Source organism: Oncorhynchus nerka, linkage group LG18 (genome assembly GCF_034236695.1).
Source record: "Oncorhynchus nerka isolate Pitt River linkage group LG18, Oner_Uvic_2.0, whole genome shotgun sequence".
Lineage (NCBI taxonomy): Eukaryota > Metazoa > Chordata > Actinopteri > Salmoniformes > Salmonidae > Oncorhynchus > Oncorhynchus nerka.
The window spans coordinates 21607196-21624913 of NC_088413.1; the positions used below are offsets into that span (position 1 = coordinate 21607196).

At 43.8% G+C, this 17718-nt stretch overlaps 1 protein-coding gene across 2 annotated transcripts in view; it reads right to left on the reverse strand.

Moving 5' to 3' along the window:
* tusc3 (tumor suppressor candidate 3) overlaps positions 1-1383 on the reverse strand; it is a 121745-nt gene extending 120362 nt beyond the window's left edge. For both annotated transcript variants that reach the window (XM_065003746.1, XM_065003745.1), the window contains exon 1: positions 1250-1383. In XM_065003746.1, the coding sequence (XP_064859818.1) occupies positions 1250-1354 (105 nt within the window). In that variant the 5' untranslated portion in view covers positions 1355-1383. The remainder of the gene's footprint in view (positions 1-1249) is intronic.
* Between the last annotated feature and the right edge of the window lie 16335 nt (positions 1384-17718).

A 17718-nucleotide genomic window follows, 5' to 3' on the forward strand; every position in this document is an offset into this window, starting at 1 on the left:
TCACTGCTTGCTATGGCAACTGCTCGGCATCCGACCGCAAGGCACTGCAAAGGTTAGTGTACGGCCCAGTACATCACTGGGGCCAAGCTTCCTGCCATCCAGGAACTCTATAACAGGCGGTGTCAGTGGAAGGCCCTAAAAATGGTCAAAGACACCAGACACCCTAGTCATAGACTGTTTCTCTGCTACCACACGGCAAGCAATCCCAGAGCGCCAAGTCTATTTCCAAGAGGCTTCTAAACAGCTTCTACCCCCAAGCCATAAGACTACTGAACATTAAATAAAATGACTAGCCAGACTATTTGCATTGCCACAGCTTCTACCCCCAAGCCATAAGACTACTGAACATTAAATAAAATGACTAGCCAGACTATTTGCATTGCCACAGCTTCTACCCCCAAGCCATAAGACTACTGAACATTAAATTAAATGACTAGCCAGACTATTTGCATTGCCACAGCTTCTACCCCCAAGCCATAAGACTACTGAACATTAAATAAAATGACTAGCCAGACTATTTGCATTGCCACCCCACTCTTTAACACTGCTGTCACTCTCTGATAAAATCTATGCACAAGTCACTTTAATAACTCTACCCACATGTATATATGATCTCAATTACATCGACTAACCGGTGCCCCCACACATTGACTCTGTACCAGTACCCCCTGTATATAGCCTCGCTATTGTTATTTGTTACTTTCATTATTCTTTTTTTGTTTGTATATTTCTTAAAACTGCATTGTTGGTTAAGGGATTGTAAGTAAACATTTCACTCTAAGGTCTACATCAGTTGTATTCGGCGCACGTGACAAATACAATTTGATTTGAATTCACCTAGGTCCCTCCGCGTTTCGTTATGTTTGCTTCCGTTTATGAAACAGAATGGGCGTAATGAATGCAACCCTGCCGTGTAATGATGACGTAGCCTAGGTATGCCCACTAGAGTTGATCAAAATAGCCTATCAGAATATATAAAAATTATACATTCTGTTAAAACAATCAACTGTATGCAATACGCCTGTATAAATTCGTATATATCCATTATTGTGTAAAGTTGGAGAACGCGCAGCGATAAATGAAAACATTTTGAGTCGTTCGGGACAACGGCCTCGGTCTGTATCTCGGCTCGAGCATCATTCTGGAGACCGTAAAGGTAGCCTATCGCTCTGCTGCACCTTGGTCCAAATTACGCCGCATAATCATACTGTTATGCTTTTGAAACGTGTTTATATAGAAACGCCGTTACCTCTTTCTTCTTCTGGCCTCCCCCCGAATGCAGGCATAGCAGCAGGATCAGCAACAGAGATGCAACCGGCAGGTTGAAAGGGAATCCCGAGGATACAGACGCCATGTTGGAAGATGCTCTTGCTGCGCTACACGTCTCTCTCGAATGTGATTGGCTACTGAAAGGGCCAATCAGGAAGTTTCTGAGAAAGCGTCTTATGGATGTTGCTGTCCATAAATAGAGCTCGCCCGCTTGTAGTCCTAAAACCTGAAAATAAATAACTCTACTTCGTTCACCCATTCCTTTGAGGAAAGAATATGGTTTTGGGATAAATGCCGAAAATAAGGTCTGTGTGCTTAACACAAGCTTAGGAGATCTTATACGTTTTATTCTATGAGATAATACCAGTCAGTTAACATGACGTTTATGAATTATGAAGCCTTTATGTGCTGTATGTGTTTTATCTGATTACAGAAATAATTCAAATTTCACAAAAAGTGACATTAGCTGATGGAGATTATCTCATAGAACAAAATGTATAAGATCTAAGCCTGTGCTTACCACAAACCTTATTCCAAAACAAATGTTATTTGTCACATGCGCCGAATACAACCGGGAAATACTTACTTGTAAGCCCTTACAAGACCTTACGGTCCCATGTCGAGCAGTTGCCATACCAGGCGTTAATGCAACCGGTCAGGATGCTCTCGATGGTGCAGCTGTAGAACTTTTTGAGGATCTGGGGACCAATGCCAAATCTTTTCAGTCTCCTGAGGGGGAAAAGGTGTTGTCGTTCCCTCTTCACGACTGTCTTGGTGTGTTTGGACCATGATAGTTTGCTGGTGATGTGGACACCAAGGAATTTGAAACTCGACCCGCTCCACTACAGCCCCATCAATGTGAATGGGGTTGTGTCCGGCCCTCCTTTTCCTGTAGTCCATGATCAGCTCCTTATTTTGGGCATTTATCCAAAAACCCTACAAAACAATTCCCATAAGCTTTGTCCAACGAACCATGGCGGAGTTAGTGCCTACAAAAAGACGACATTACTATTGCTCTCTATGAAGTTCATACACCAACAAACCATGGCGGAGTTAGTGCCTACAAAAAGACGACATTACTATTGCTCTCTATGAAGTTCATACACCAACGAACCATGGCGGAGTTAGTGCCTACAAAAAGACGACATTACTATTGCTCTCTATGAAGTTCATACACCAACGAACCATGGCGGACTTAGTGCCTACAAAAAGACGACATTCAAAATTCAAATGTATTTATTTATATAGCCCTTCGTACATCAGCTGATATCTCAAAGTGCTGTACAGAAACCCAGCCTAAAACCCCAAACAGCAAACAATGCAGGTGTAAAAGCACGGTGGCTAGGAAAAACTCCCTAGAAAGGCCAAAACCTAGGAAGAAACCTAGAGAGGAACCAGGCTATGTGGGGTGGCCAGTCCTCTTCTGGCTGTGCCGGGTAGAGATTATAACAGAACATGACCAAGATGTTCAAATGTTCATAAATGACCAGCATGGTCGAATAATAATAAGGCAGAACAGTTGAAACTGGAGCAGCAGCACAGTCAGGTGGACTGGGGACAGCAAGGAGTCATCATGTCAGGTAGTCCTGGGGCACGGTCCTAGGGCTCAGGTCCTCCGAGAGAGAGAGAGAAAGAAAGAGAGAATTAGAGAGAGCATATGTGGGGTGGCCAGTCCTCTTCTGGCTGTGCCGGGTGGAGATTATAACAGAACGTGGCCAAGATGTTCAAATGTTCATAAATGACCAGCATGGTTGAATAATAGTAAGGCAGAACAGTTGAAACTGGAGCAGCAGCATGGCCAGGTGGACTGGGGACAGCAAGGAGTCATCATGTCAGGTAGTCCTGGGACATGGTCCTAGGGCCCAGGCCAGTTGAAACTGGAGCAGCAGCATGGCCAGGTGGACTGGGGACAGCAAGGAGTCATCATGTCAGGTAGTCCTGGGGCATGGTCCTAGGGCTCAGGTCCTCAGAGAGAGAGAAAGAAAGAGAGAAGGAGAGAATTAGAGAACGCACACTTAGATTCACACAGGACACCGAATAGGACAGGAGAAGTACTCCAGATATAACAAACTGACCCTAGCCCCCGACACATAAACTACTGCAGCATAAATACTGGAGGCTGAGACAGGAGGGGTCAGGAGACACTGTGGCCCCATCCGAGGACACCCCGGACAGGGCCAAACAGGAAGGATATAACCCCACCCACTTTGCCAAAGCACAGCCCCCACACCACTAGAGGGATATCTTCAACCACCAACTTACCATCCTGAGACAAGGCCGAGTATAGCCCACAAAGATCTCCGCCACGGCACAACCCAAGGGGGGCCAACCCAGACAGGCTGACCACAACAGTGAATCAACCCACCCAGGTGACGCACCCCCCCCAGGGACGGCATGAGAGAGCCCCAGTAAGCCAGTGACTCAGCCCTCGTAACAGGGTTAGAGGCAGAGAATCCCAGTGGAAAGAGGGCAACCGGCCAGGCAGAGACAGCAAGGGCGGTTCGTTGCTCCAGAGCCTTTTCGTTCACCTTCCCACTCCTGGGCCAGACTACACTCAATCATATGACCCACTGAAGAGATGAGTCTTCAGTAAAGACTTAAAGGTTGAGACCGAGTTTGCGTTACTATTGCTCTCTATGAAGTTCATACACCAACGAACCATGGCGGAGTTAGTGCCTACAAAAAGACGACATTACTATTGCTCTCTATGAAGTTCATACACCAACGAACCATGGCGGAGTTAGTGCCTACAAAAAAGACGACATTACTATTGCTCTCTATGAAGTTCATACACCAACGAACCATGGCGGAGTTAGTGCCTACAAAAAGACGACATTACTATTGCTCTCTATGAAGTTCATACACCAACGAACCATGGCGGAGTTAGTGCCTACAAAAAGACGACATTACTATTGCTCTCTATGAAGTTCATACACCAACGAACCATGGCGGAGTTAGTGCCTACAAAAAGACGACATTACTATTGCTCTCTATGAAGTTCATACACCAACGAACCATGGCGGAGTTAGTGCCTACAAAAAGACGACATTACAATTGCTCTCTATGAAGTTCATACATTGGAATATATGGAATGCGTGTTTCTAGCAAACCCTGGATGATTCAATTATCTAGGGCTAACAATAAGAAAATAAATTCAACAGAGATGGGCATGCATGGATGCCGGGTGCGACAATGAAAGTCCACTCTATCTATAACGTAGGCTAATAACTCATTTAATTTATTTAAATTATAAATCCCTATTAACTGTTCATTTTTCACTTAGCCTGATTATTTAAATAACCAATAATAATAATAATAATAATTGTCTGTGCATAACCTATTGCAAACAAACTAAGGAGGCAATGTCAAGCTATTGTGAAATATTTCCCTCCGTTGTTTGACCATTCCAATTCATTGCAGCAACATTGACTTTACATGGACTTACAGACGTTACTAACTTCAAATTAAATTAAATCAAATGTTATTTGTCACTTGTGCATAATACAACAAGTGTAGACTTTTCCGTTAAATGCTTAATTACAAGCCCTTAACCAACAGTGCAGTTCAAGAAGAAGAAAATATTTACCAAGTAGATTAAAATAAAAAGTAATAATAAAAATAACACAATAAGAATAACAACAATGAGTCTATATACAGGGAGTACCAGTACCGAGTCAGTGTGGAGGCTATATACAGGGGGGCACCGGTACCGAGTCAGTGTGGAGGCTATATACAGGGGGTACCAGTACCGAGTCAGTGTGGAGGCTATATACAGGGGGCCGAGTCAGTGTGGAGGCTATATACAGGGGGTACCAGTACGAGTCAGTGTGGAGGCTATATACAGGGGGCAGTCAGTGTGGAGGCTATAGGGGGTAGTCAGTGTGGAGGCTATATACAGGGGGCACCCAGTCAGTGTGGAGGCTATATACAGGGGTACCAGTCAGTGTGGAGGCTATATACAGGGGGGGTAACGAGTCAGTGTGGAGGCTATATACAGGGGGTACCAGTACCAGTCAGTGTGGAGGCTATATACAGGGGGCACCAGTACCGAGTCAGTGTGGAGGCTATATACAGGGGGGTACGAGTCAGTGTGGAGGCTATATACAGGGGGACCAGTACCGAGTCAGTGTGGAGGCTATATACAGGGGGGACCGGTACCGAGTCAGTGTGGAGGCTATATACAGGGGTACCAGTACCGAGTCAGTGTGGAGGCTATATGAGGCTGGAGGCTATATACAGGGGGGAGTCAGTGTGGAGGCTATATACAGGGGGGACCGGTACCGAGTCAGTGTGGAGGCTATATACAGGGGGGACCGGTACCGAGTCAGTGTGGAGGCTATATACAGGGGGTACCAGTACCGAGTCAGTGTGGAGGCTATATACAGGGGGCACCGGTAACGAGTCAGTGTGCAGGGGTACAGGCTAGTTGAGGTAATCTGTACATGTAGGTGGGGGCGAAGTGACTATGCATAGATAATAGCTACCCAGGATATCCAGGATATCTACATTGACCCTCTTTGCACTAACTATTCTGGCTCATCACCAGTGGTATAAAGTACTTAAGTAAAAATATTTTAAAGTACTACTTAAATCATTTTTTGGGGTATGTGTACTTTACTTTACTATTTATATTTTGGACAACTTTTACTTTTACTTCACTACATCCCCAAAGAGAATAATGTACTTTTTACTCCATACACATTCAATGACAACCAATAGTACAGTACTAGTTACATTTTGAATGCTTAGCAGGACAGGAAAATGGTCCAATTCATGCACGTATCAAGAGAGCATCCCTGGTCATCTCTACTGCCTCTGATCTGATGGACTCACTAAACCAAATGCTTCCTTTGTAAATTATGTCTGAGTGTTGTAGTGTGCCCTGGCTATCTATAAATAAAATAAATTAAATTAATTGTCTGGTTTTCTTAATATAAGGAATTTGAAATGATTTATACTTCTACTTTTGGTACTTCAGAATATTTTAGCAATTAAATTTACTTTTGATACTTAAATACTTTGAGACTTTTACTTAAGTGGTATTTTACTGTGTGAATTTCACTTTTACTTGAGTTATTTTCTATTAATTAAGGCATCTTTACTTTTACTCAGGTATGATAATTGAGTCTTTTTTTCCACCACTGCTCATCACGTGCGCTGTTGCTACTGTTTATTATCTATCCTGTTGACGAGTCACTTCACCCCTACCTATAGGTACGTATCTCAATGACCTTCTAGCCCTGCACATTGACTCGGTACTGAAACCCAGCCTTGTGTATATAACCAAGTTATCGTTACTCATTGTGTATTTATTCTTTGTGTTATTCTTTTTTCTATATTTTTCATCCTGCATTCTTGGGTAATTATTTGACTGTTAGTCTGCACCTGTTGTTTAAAAAGCATGTGACAAATAACATTTGAGAAGAGAATAGAGACAGAGAGGAATTAGACGAAGGCGAGAGACGTTTCATATGAAATCGCCACTTCAAAAGTAGTCTGCATTGTCGAATTATTTTTAACATGACTTTTACCATCCCATTAATTGCAGTGGCATTGATACAGACACTAACCAGTCGCGATTCATTCGGTTACTATTCCCTCTCCAAAGTGTAAATATTTTCGAGTAGCTGTTCCGCTGTCTACCGATTGAGAACCGTGCTGAATTGAGCATACATACAGAAGGCGACACTGACTCAGATTTCAAGGAATCTGCTGGATAATGGGGGATGAATGGATGACTGAAGGAAACAGACTAACATAGGGTAAACATAGCTTACTTTTCTAGAGAACTATCTCACAATTATGTAGCATTTTGAGGGTGATTGAGGCACTGTAAAATATATGCTAAACCTGAAATATAACTAAAAAGTCACAGAATCAATCTAAGTGTATAAGGCCATAGCATTGCTTATGTTTCTGTGAATGAAGGTAATAAAAACGATGTATTAACGTATGCATTTGATCATAAATACCTAACTTGTATTGCATCCCAAAGGCTATAATCCCATTCAGTAAAACAAGCTCCACATAATGTTCAGTGATGGCAACAACAATGTTATCAAATAGTTAGATATATGCATGAATTAAAGTCAATGCGCCGTGAAAGAGACTGCACATGTAACGCTCTTGTTAAAACACATCATTCATGCATGCATTAATGGCCAGGGAGCAACGTGAAGATGCAAACCAACTGTCTGGCGGGCACAGAGTTTCAATTTACCCTTAATGTACCGTGGTTTGGTTAATGCATTGTCTATCCGTGATGGCATTTGGAATAAAGATCTATCCTACTACAGTGTCTTTATTGAGGGTTTCCACACGAAACCCAGACAAATAAATACCATCATATGGATATTTAGGATTTTCACGAAATGTAATCCATAGAATAGTCCGTTGAAGGAAGGATTGTTAACAAACTGTATATTTGACATTTGTATCTAAATGCATAATTGAGAAATTGTTTATTTAAATACTTTTTATATGGCATGTGTATACAGTTTTGTTACATATTTATTCTACTTCTTAAAGACTCCATTGTGTTTAATCTGTATTGTGCTTCTCTGGCTACAAAGCAAACATTTGTGTCATATGGAGCTTTGCCGCTTGTTCTGTAATGTAAATACTATTTAGATTTCAATAACTTTAACATAAATGTAGCCTAATAATTGGGCAGTGCGTCTCTCTCTCTCTTTTCCTCTCTCTCTCTCTCTCTCTCTCTCTCTCGATCTCTCTCACGCACACACACGCACACTGTCGAATGATTTATGTAACATTACTGTGCATCTCATTACTGTGAGCATCTGAGAAAATCATGCCAAGATTTGTGGTACAGCGAGTTGATGCATGAGCCCCATCTATCTAGGACACATCACCTAGCTACTTCATTACTAACACACACGCGCGCGCGCACACACAAACCAACGCACGTAGAAAATCGCGCGCACGAATGATGAGCTCTTTCTCTCTCTCACACACGCACACACACACCACACACATGCACGCACGCACACACAGCAAGGATGCTAAACCTGCCACATCATGTCCCTTTACTAGCGGGCTGTAAAAACTTGCGTTCCAGACTAGAGGGAGCTCGAGATGAGCTGACGTCACTTCAGCTCGAGCTGCCACAGGGCGCTCATTCGAGGTCATGTTCTCTAATAAAAGCCGGTCTCGTAAAATGATTAATTACAGAGTGGCACAGAATCAGAAAAAAGGCCCCGATGGAAGAAAGCCTTGTATTCATTAAGATGATACCATATCCAGTGACTGTGCTGTGACTCGCTTCTATTCTATTCTGGGGATGTGGACACCCTTGATAAATCTCCCTCTCTTCATAAGGCTTGTCTCGGTCTGCTAATGACTTGTCCGGAATGAACACTAAATGGATTGTGATAACAAAGCTACGCTAGGCAACGTGCTCCGCTCATGTCTGTTCCCACTGGGCACAGACGTCACATCAACGTCTATTCCACGTTGGTTCAACGTAATAACATTGAAAACGACTTGGAAACAACGTTGATTCAAACAGAGTGCCCAGTGGGATAAATGGAATGTCATCCGTTTTGCTAATTAAAACTTAAACAGCACTGCGGTTCAGCAGTGATGGCATGCGCTCAGGAAGCCTGCTGATGGGCTTCTCCACACTCATTGGTAGCTTTAGGACCCCAGGGGAAGGCTGACAAACAGGGCTGCTGGGGCAGAGACAGTTTGCTGTCTTGGAGAGATGAAAACTTCACTAATGTCTTAAGTCAGAGCCGTGGGAAAGATACAGTCATCTGGTGGCGATGAACCGTAACGCACGGCGACGGGAAAGAAACTGCGCGACCAGAGAAACTCGACCTGCACTCAACATTTTCCTTCCATGGGAGAAAAGATACGTATCTCTATCGCTCTTTCTCGCCCCCTCCCTCCACCCTCTCTCATAGACTTTCTAAGATACAGCGTCTGAATTCAGATGCGGTGCACTTCCAAGGCGAGCATCAGCATCACTACAGAGACTCTGGCTCGGATAAAATCGGAAGAGCGCGTTTTTCGTCCTCGGTTATTTTCGATTCATCTAGTTGATTAGACCCCCCCCACACACACACACTACCCATATCACCCCAATACATCAGTCGTCGGGATTATAGCTGCCTCCCTACAGCTCTCCCCTTGGCTTCTCCTTTCTTCAAACCGAACAGAATTGATGTGTATTTGCCGCATGAGGACGTCCAAGCATTGGAACTCAGTTGCTGGGGTTGCAGCGATTCAGCCTGCCGCTTGCTCCGCGCCGGAGACATGAATCTACCATAACGGAATTCGCGTTCCTTGTCAAAATCGGATAAATCAAAACTGTTTGTTTGTCGCCTCGTGGGGGTTATATTTCGTTTCTGCTGGTCAATAACTGTCGTCAAGTGAATAGCTGTTATCGCCATCGCTTCAATTCCAAACTGGAGGAGTCGTGATCAACGGGAATGAAATTGAGAAAATCGTCCGCGGGTTGGAGGACGGGGCTGAGTTTAGGTCGGGAACTACGAGTCTAGATATTTCTAACTTTGTGCGCAAGACTTTCTCTTTCTATATGGACCGATCAACATCACTGGATATCGAGGCTCTGAAGGTAGGTAGACTACGTGCACGCGGCAATGAGTGTGAGTGTGTGTGTGGGGGGGGGTTGTTACACAAGCCAGTGCGGTTGTGTGGTGGAGTGTCAAAATTTGTGCGTGGGGTGCATCTCAATATCTGAGTTGTTGCAGCCATGGTGTTCTCTCTCAGCTGTGTGATACATTGCATTGTCCACATTGGGGATTTAGAATACATTGAGGTTGAAACGTCTCGAACGTGTTGGGAGCTGCTCTGTTTTGCGGGGAATATGTGTAATGAGCTCTCTCTCTCTGTCTCACTCTCTATGCCTCTTGTCTCTATCTGTGTCTGTCTCGCTCTGTATACCCCTCTCACCACCTGCGTCCCCTCATGTTCAGTGTTCAATAATAGGATATCATCTGGGGAGAGTTCCCTTTTGCTCATCGGCTTAATTTATAGGCGCTAGGTGTTGTAACACATGGGGAATGAAAACAAATCCAATCAGATTGCGTGCTATCAACATGTCCATGTTATGAAGGACAAGTGTGCTGTTAGAGTTGAAGTGGTGCGTATGAGAACATATGGACCGAATGATGCCCAGTTTGCGCCCCGATTTGTAAACATACGTCTCAAGTACAAATCTCTAAGGCATATACTCTCTATTGCCAGTAATTGGGCAAAATATCAGAATTGGGATGCCTGTGTAAACGCAACTTTAGCGACCCAGCACGCACTGTGATCACACTGACATGTAACCTAGCCTCTGCGTGCTCACAGAATTCCAATCCGCCGTTCTGAGGCCATTTGGTAGGGTATCGATCCGCGGCTGAAAAAAGACCCGGGACTATTTTGACGCCCCATTTAAATCAGGGAGCTGGAGCGATTGGTTTCATTGATCGAACCGATGATTGCATAGATCAGACAATCGACGGGAATTAATACATTTCGGCTGGTTGTTAAAGTTTTGATGATGCTCAAATATTCCACATTAGTTAGTACAGGTGTGCGTAATGGTCCCTGACCAGTCCCATATGTTAGGCTAATGGTTGCAATCATTCTGACGACTTTTCCCGTTCATGAATGTTAATTGGATGTTGACATGGATTGGTTTGTTTGAGCGTTTAAGCCTCGAATTAGTAATGGTTGAATTTACAGGATAATATTGTGCATATTCGCCACCACACGTGCCAAATGTTCCCATTTTATAAAATGTATTTAAATAAACACATTTATTTATAAAGCTCTTTTTACATCAGCTGATATCTCAAAGTGCTGTACAGAAACCCAGCCTAAAGCCCCAAACAGCAAGCAATGCAGGCGTAGAAGCACCATTGGAGAGGAAAGATCATCATATCCATAGTTAGCTTCTTTTTTTTTTAAGTTAAAGATTTGGCAAATAGTTCAAAAGCAAGGCCTTAATGGCCAATCACTAATGTGCACTTTAAACTAGAGTCCCATGGGATAATAAGCAATCAAACATTTGGAAGTCATCCAAGAAGCAAAAAAAGAGGATCTGGCCCATGATGACATGCTGGCCAGGGTTTGTGTGGCAGTACTATCTCGCCACCATCGTCTGTGCCCATAGCTTCCCAAACTCTGTCTTCGTAACCCCAAGTGTTGCACATTTAGGTTTTTGCCCTAGCACTACACAGCTGGTTCAACTAATCATCAAGCTTTGATCATTTGAATCAGCTGTGTGGTGTTAGGGCAAAACCCAAAACGTGCCCCACTCGGGGTCCCGAGGACCGGGTTTAGGAAACCCTGCCATAGACTGCCACAGGTGGCAAGGGTATTATAGCTAAACATCTGCACAATCATAACACTCAGTAGAGGAACCCCACATATGTTGGCAAACTGAGCCTTGGTTTGACTAGCTAGTTAACCCCTCCCTCTCTTAATCTGTCCATCCCTCTCTTCTTCCCTGGAAGGATTAGGCTGCCTGCATTCCAAATGGCACCCTGTTCCCTTTATGCCACTATATAGGGTATCGAGACGCACCCTAACCGTGGGTTGTTTTCTGGAGTAGTGGTCCCTAAACTTTAGTGCTAATGACCTGCCTATTGTCATTTTTTTTGTGTGACCCACCTGTTTTTCTAGCCACGACCCATTGGCCTTGAGCTTGTCTATATGGAGGGGCCAACCACTCGACCATTTGAAAACGCTCAATCTTGTACCCAGTATTCACAACGTGTCTCGAAGTAGGTTCACTGATCTAGGATCAGGTTCACCCTTGTCTATTTAGTATAATCTAAAAGACAAATCTGATCCTGGAACAGCACTTTACTCTGAGATGCTTTGTAAGTAAGGCCCCAGGGGGCCTGATATTGATTGTAAGCTGTATTCTATTATCAGTTAGATTCATTAGGGTAAAGCACACACTAGGCCCAGCGCAGTCAGAACATCAGAACATTAGAACATTAGCATTAGCGTGTGTAATTAACGTGTCATGGGCTATTGTTTGGACGGAAGTGGTATACGCGGTAATTGAACCGAGGGAGGGGCAAAGAGGACTCTGAAAGAAGGCGTGTCTTGAAGAGTAGAGGAGATTATAAACTAAGCGAACACCAAGCGAGCGGTGGCGGCATTTTAGCGGGGAGGGGAGTCACGGCGATATAGTCTAATTACAGTACCAATTCTGCTTAGCTTCTTATCCCCAGGCAAATATGTCAGTTAAACTCAGAGTTGATCAGATTGTTCCCCGTCTCTCCTCCTTCATCTAAACTGCAAAGAAAGTGCAATTCAATTTACTGGAAAGCTTTCAGAGATGGATACCCCGGGAAGCAGAACACTTCAAACAGAGAGTGTCCCGCTCCAAAGGAAATGGAAACGCTTGCTAATTAATCAGATCAGATTGAAACCAATGGGATATTTGAGCGATATTGACTTTTAGTCACAGCAGCATCATATATTGCCTGATTTTAGGATTGGTTATCTGAACTTGACTTTTGTGGGGTCACATTATAGTTGATAGGTCAATCCTCATCATGATTGGCAGCTGCTGTGAAAGAGGGGTTAAGATGACGTCTAGGAATTGGTGATGCGGCCAATCCAAACGGTATCCGTCTGCGCATACAGCGGGTTTAAATCAAATGTTTTTCCTACAGCTATACAATAGCTTGAGTAATATTTGCCTGTGTACTACTCTGTGTTTGTCTTTACATTGCCTGGGTCTTGACTCGAGTTCCATCTGACTAAGTCTTGCCGACTGACTCTGGGGGTGTGTCTGTCTCCTCCATCCGTTCTATACTTAATTAACTGCGGCAGCCCGAAAAGGGCACTCCGATTACAACATTGGCTTCAGCTACATGTACAGCAGCGCCGAGTATCACATGATTAATATATATTTGCAGAGGAGGAAACGGTTGTGTAGAACATTTCCCGCCGATAGCCTTCAGCGTGTGCTTGGGAACGGCGGGCAATTTGCCCGTGTTGTGTGTGTGCACAGGTGTCGAGGAGTTAAACACCTGGCGACGCCGGGAAAAGGTTAACGCCGCACACGGGGCTTTGTTCCGGATTACCGGATACAATTTCGACATAATGAACTAAGTGATGCAAAAGTTATTGAGGTATAAAATGTGGCATTACACTAGTACAGGCCCTGATGCGTTCTACTGCTACGTTTCCCTTTCTTTAATTCTCCACTCCAAACCTGCTTGCTGGCTGCCTCCTCCTCTCTTATTACAGATGAAATGGAGAGAGGCTTTAATAGTTGTTTAATTTACACCATTAATCACCCTGTTATGCGATTACTGCTCACATTATTACTGCAATCTTCCAAGAAGCGTTTTTATAATTGCTTCCATTGTTCTAGTAGGGGTGGCCATGGAAACGATGAGACTGCCTGCTTACTGTAGAGTTAGTAACTGGGCCCAGGAACAGTAGGAAGACTGAGGCAGTCTAAAGCAACGAGCATTTATCGTTTCCCATTCGGACAAATTCCGCTCCTTCAGCCACGTGTTTGCCTGTGTTTCACCCTCTATGTGGACTGACATTGGTTGTCTAGTGCCATGACGCTATCTGTCAAGTTGATGTACAGTTGAAGTCGGAAGTTTACATACACGTTAGTCAAATACATTTAAACTCAGTTTTACACAATTCCTGACATTTAATCCAAGTAAAAATTAGGATTAGGATCACCACTCTATTTTAAGAATGTGAAATGTCAGAATAATACTGGAGAGAATGATTTATTTCAGCTTTTATTTCTCATCACATTCCCAGTGAGTCAGAAGTTTACATACACTTAATTAGTATTCGGTAGCATCGCCTTTAAATTGTTGAATTTGGGCAACGTTTCGGTAGCCTTCCACAAGTTTCCCACACTAAAATGGGTGAATTTTGGCCCATTCCTCCTGACAGAGCTGGTGTAACTGAGTTAGGTTTGTAGGCCTCCTTGCTCACACACGCTTTTTCAGTTCTGCCTACAAATTTTCTATAGGACTGAGGCCAGGGCTTTGTGATGGCCACTCCAATACCTTATCTTTGTTGTCCTTGAGCCATTTTGCCACAACTTTGGAAGTATGCTTGGGGTCACTGTCCATTTGGAAGGCCCATTTGTGACCAAGCTTTAACTTCTTGACTGATGTCTTGAGATGTTGCTTCAACATATCCACATCATTTTCCATCCTCCTGATGCCATCTATTTTGTGAAGTGCACCAGTCCCTCCTGCAGCAAAGCACCCCACAACATGATGCTGCCACCCCCGTGCTCCACGGTTGGGATGGTGCCTCACCCTTTTTCCTCCAAACATAACAATGGTCATTATGGCCAAACAGTTCTATTTTTGTTTCATCAAATCAGAGGAAATTTCTCCAAAAAGTACGGTGTTTGTCCCCATGTGCAGTTGCAAACCGTAGTCTGGCTTTTTTATGGCGGTTTTGGAGCAGTGGATTCTTCCTTGCTGAACGGCCTTTCAGGTTATGACGATATAGGACTCGTTTTACTGTGGATATAGAGACTTTTGTACCTGTTTCCTCCAGCATCTTCACAAGGTCCTTTGCTATAGTTCTCGGGTTGATTTGCACTTTTCGCATGAAAGTACGTTCCTCTCTAGGAGACAGAATGCGTGTTCCTTTCTGAACGGTATGATGTCCTGCCTGGTCCCATGGTGTTTATACTTGCGTACTATTATTTGTACAGATGAACGTGGTACCTTTAGGCATTTGGAAATTGCTCCCAAGGATGAACCAGACTTGTGGAGGTCTACAATTTTTTTTCTGAGGTCTTAGCTGATTTCTTTCGATTTTCCCATGATGTCAAGCAAAGAAGCACTAAGTTTGAAGGTAGGCCTCCAAATACATCTACAGGTACACCTCCAATTGACTCAAATGATGCCAATTAGCCTATCAGAAGCTTCTAAAGCCATGACATAATTTTCTGGAATTTTCCAAGCTGTTTAAAGGCACAGTCAACTTAGTGTATGTAAACTTCTGATCCACTGGAATTGCAATACAGTGAATTATAAGTGAAATAATCTGTCTGTAAACAATTGTTGGACAAATTACTTGTGTCATGCACAAAGTAGATGTCCTAACCAACTTGCCAAAACTATAGTTTGTTTAACAAGAAATTTGTTGGTGTGGTTGAAAAACGAGTTTCAATGACTCCAACCTAAGTGTATGTAACTTCAGCTGTATAGTTGTCCCACTTCAGCTGTATAGTCAGGTTGACAAAGCCTTACATGGGCCTGTCGATCTTCCGGCTATGACCTAGGGAGTTGAGCGAGCCACATGCATCCTCTTGAGACGGCCATACTTACCAGCTAATAGAGAGTGATGGTTGATCCAAGCAGCAGTCAGTCAAGCTGCAGGGGGCCCCGGGGGCCTTGGTGAGTAAACACTTTGGTTCACACACTACAAACACTGAAGCCAAGCCATGCATAAGGGAGCACATGTTGAACTCTGCTCCCTCCCTCCTCCCCGCGGTTCCGCCGCTCTGACAAGTTAATAACAGTCAGATCTCAGGTCCGGCCGCGGCTGAGGAGCATAAGGGGACTGGCAACTGCGCTCCCGCTCAAGGGCGCAACTGACACCTCATCATGAGTCAAATGGAGCAGGATTGGCGGCGAGGGGGCGAGGCGGCCGCGCTGGCGTAAAGTAAGGAGTGCGGCGTCTCGAGAATGACGGACGAGTCGGGGTGATTGAAGAAGCAAAGGAGAAGAGGGCCTCTCCTGCCTCACACTCTTCTCTAGGTTTTTGGAGTGAGACGATGCGGGGACAGAGAGGGGATGTGACACGCCTCAGAGCAACTAAGGGATGATGGAGTGACTGACAGTGCAGCCACTTAGTCAGGGTCAGGATCATGGTTGGGGAGGAGACTTGACCAAGACAAAGTAAACCTTGTCTGAGCCAGAACGGTCCATAGGGCAGGAGCTTGTCTCATCTTTCTGTAGCGTGAGGATTTGTATTGGCATTTGTTAGGATCCCCACACTCTTCCTTGGGTCCAAAACGATTACATCACAACAAAACAGCCTACATCATGAATAACACAATACATCATACAATAATTATTACATCATTACTCAATCATTACACATTTAGAATACAAAGTGTACAATACAATACAATAATATTACAATGTTTTTTATTGGACAAGTTTAGGCAGTCCCTCCCTTTTCAGTACGCTTTCTTCCATTTGGTTCCTAATGAATGCGACCCAGGTCCAGACAAAACCAGGTTCAGAGACAGGTCTGGTGGTCTGGATCAGGGATAACATTCAGTAAAAAAATAACAATGAGAATGAAGTCTCTGGGGTATTAGTTTTTTTCCCTTCTGCTTGAATAAATTCACATTTTCATTGATTCAATCAGCCCAACTATGTTTACTGTCATACCAAATCCAATATCACTGGAGTCCCATTAAAAGACAAATTGTGTTTTTGCATAATCATAGATTATTTCCGGATGTTGGTTTTTGATTGAACGTGACCTTAAATCCAACCTAATCAAGACTCCTAATGTCCCTCTGTACTGAAGCATCAGGAAGGAAATGTCAAAGCACATTGGTCTGGCAAACGTCCAAGTACCCAGTGAGGATGTCTGGTCTCCCCGTTCACCCCGTCCCTCCCTCCCACCACGTAGTCTATTTACACCGACCTGGGTCTATTATTTTCATGTGGTTGTGATTCAGACGTTCACTTTCAGAGCTGTTCTTGGCTGTGTTTGTGTGGCCATGTTTGATGTGCTTTGTTGTCCTTTGTGTTGTACCTTTCACACCTCCGTGATTCTGCCGCTCGTCGCCTCGCCAATGTCCTGAGAATATTCCAGAGACTTGAAAAGGGACTTTATTTGTTTGCGCGTTTGTCTGCTATTCAAATATTCCCGACAGGCTTTGAAAGCTCTTTGTCAACCAATGTCAACAAATCGCATTGTCAGAAATGACAGATATCGCTAAAGAAAAAACAAATAGTTGAAAACCAAGACTTGTTTCCGTTTATTATTTAAATTGTTACACTTTTTCCCCAGATCTGCTTCTCCATTGTAGACTTATGAAGGTCACGAAGAAAGAATGTCTTTTTTTTCTTCAAAGAATTTCAAATCATCTTTCAATCAGTCCCTTTATTGTATAACAATAATGGTTTTGTGTAGTGGTTGGAAAGACATTGACCACAATTGTTGCTACCAACTCCACATATAGTTTAGTCTTTTCTGAGCATGTTACCTGGGCAGGAAAACTCCAGGCCCCAGTTATAGCTAGGGCCAGATCAAGGAGCATGTGTGTGTGTGTGTGTGTGTGTGTGTGTGTGTTTGTGTGTGAGCACAACTGACCAACCTCTGTTCATAGACAACATATACACATTCTCCTCTCCAGTCCCCCACCACCCACGAGCCATAATCACATAGCCCACTTTAAACCGATCTCAATGTTATCTCTCAAAAAGCCAAGTT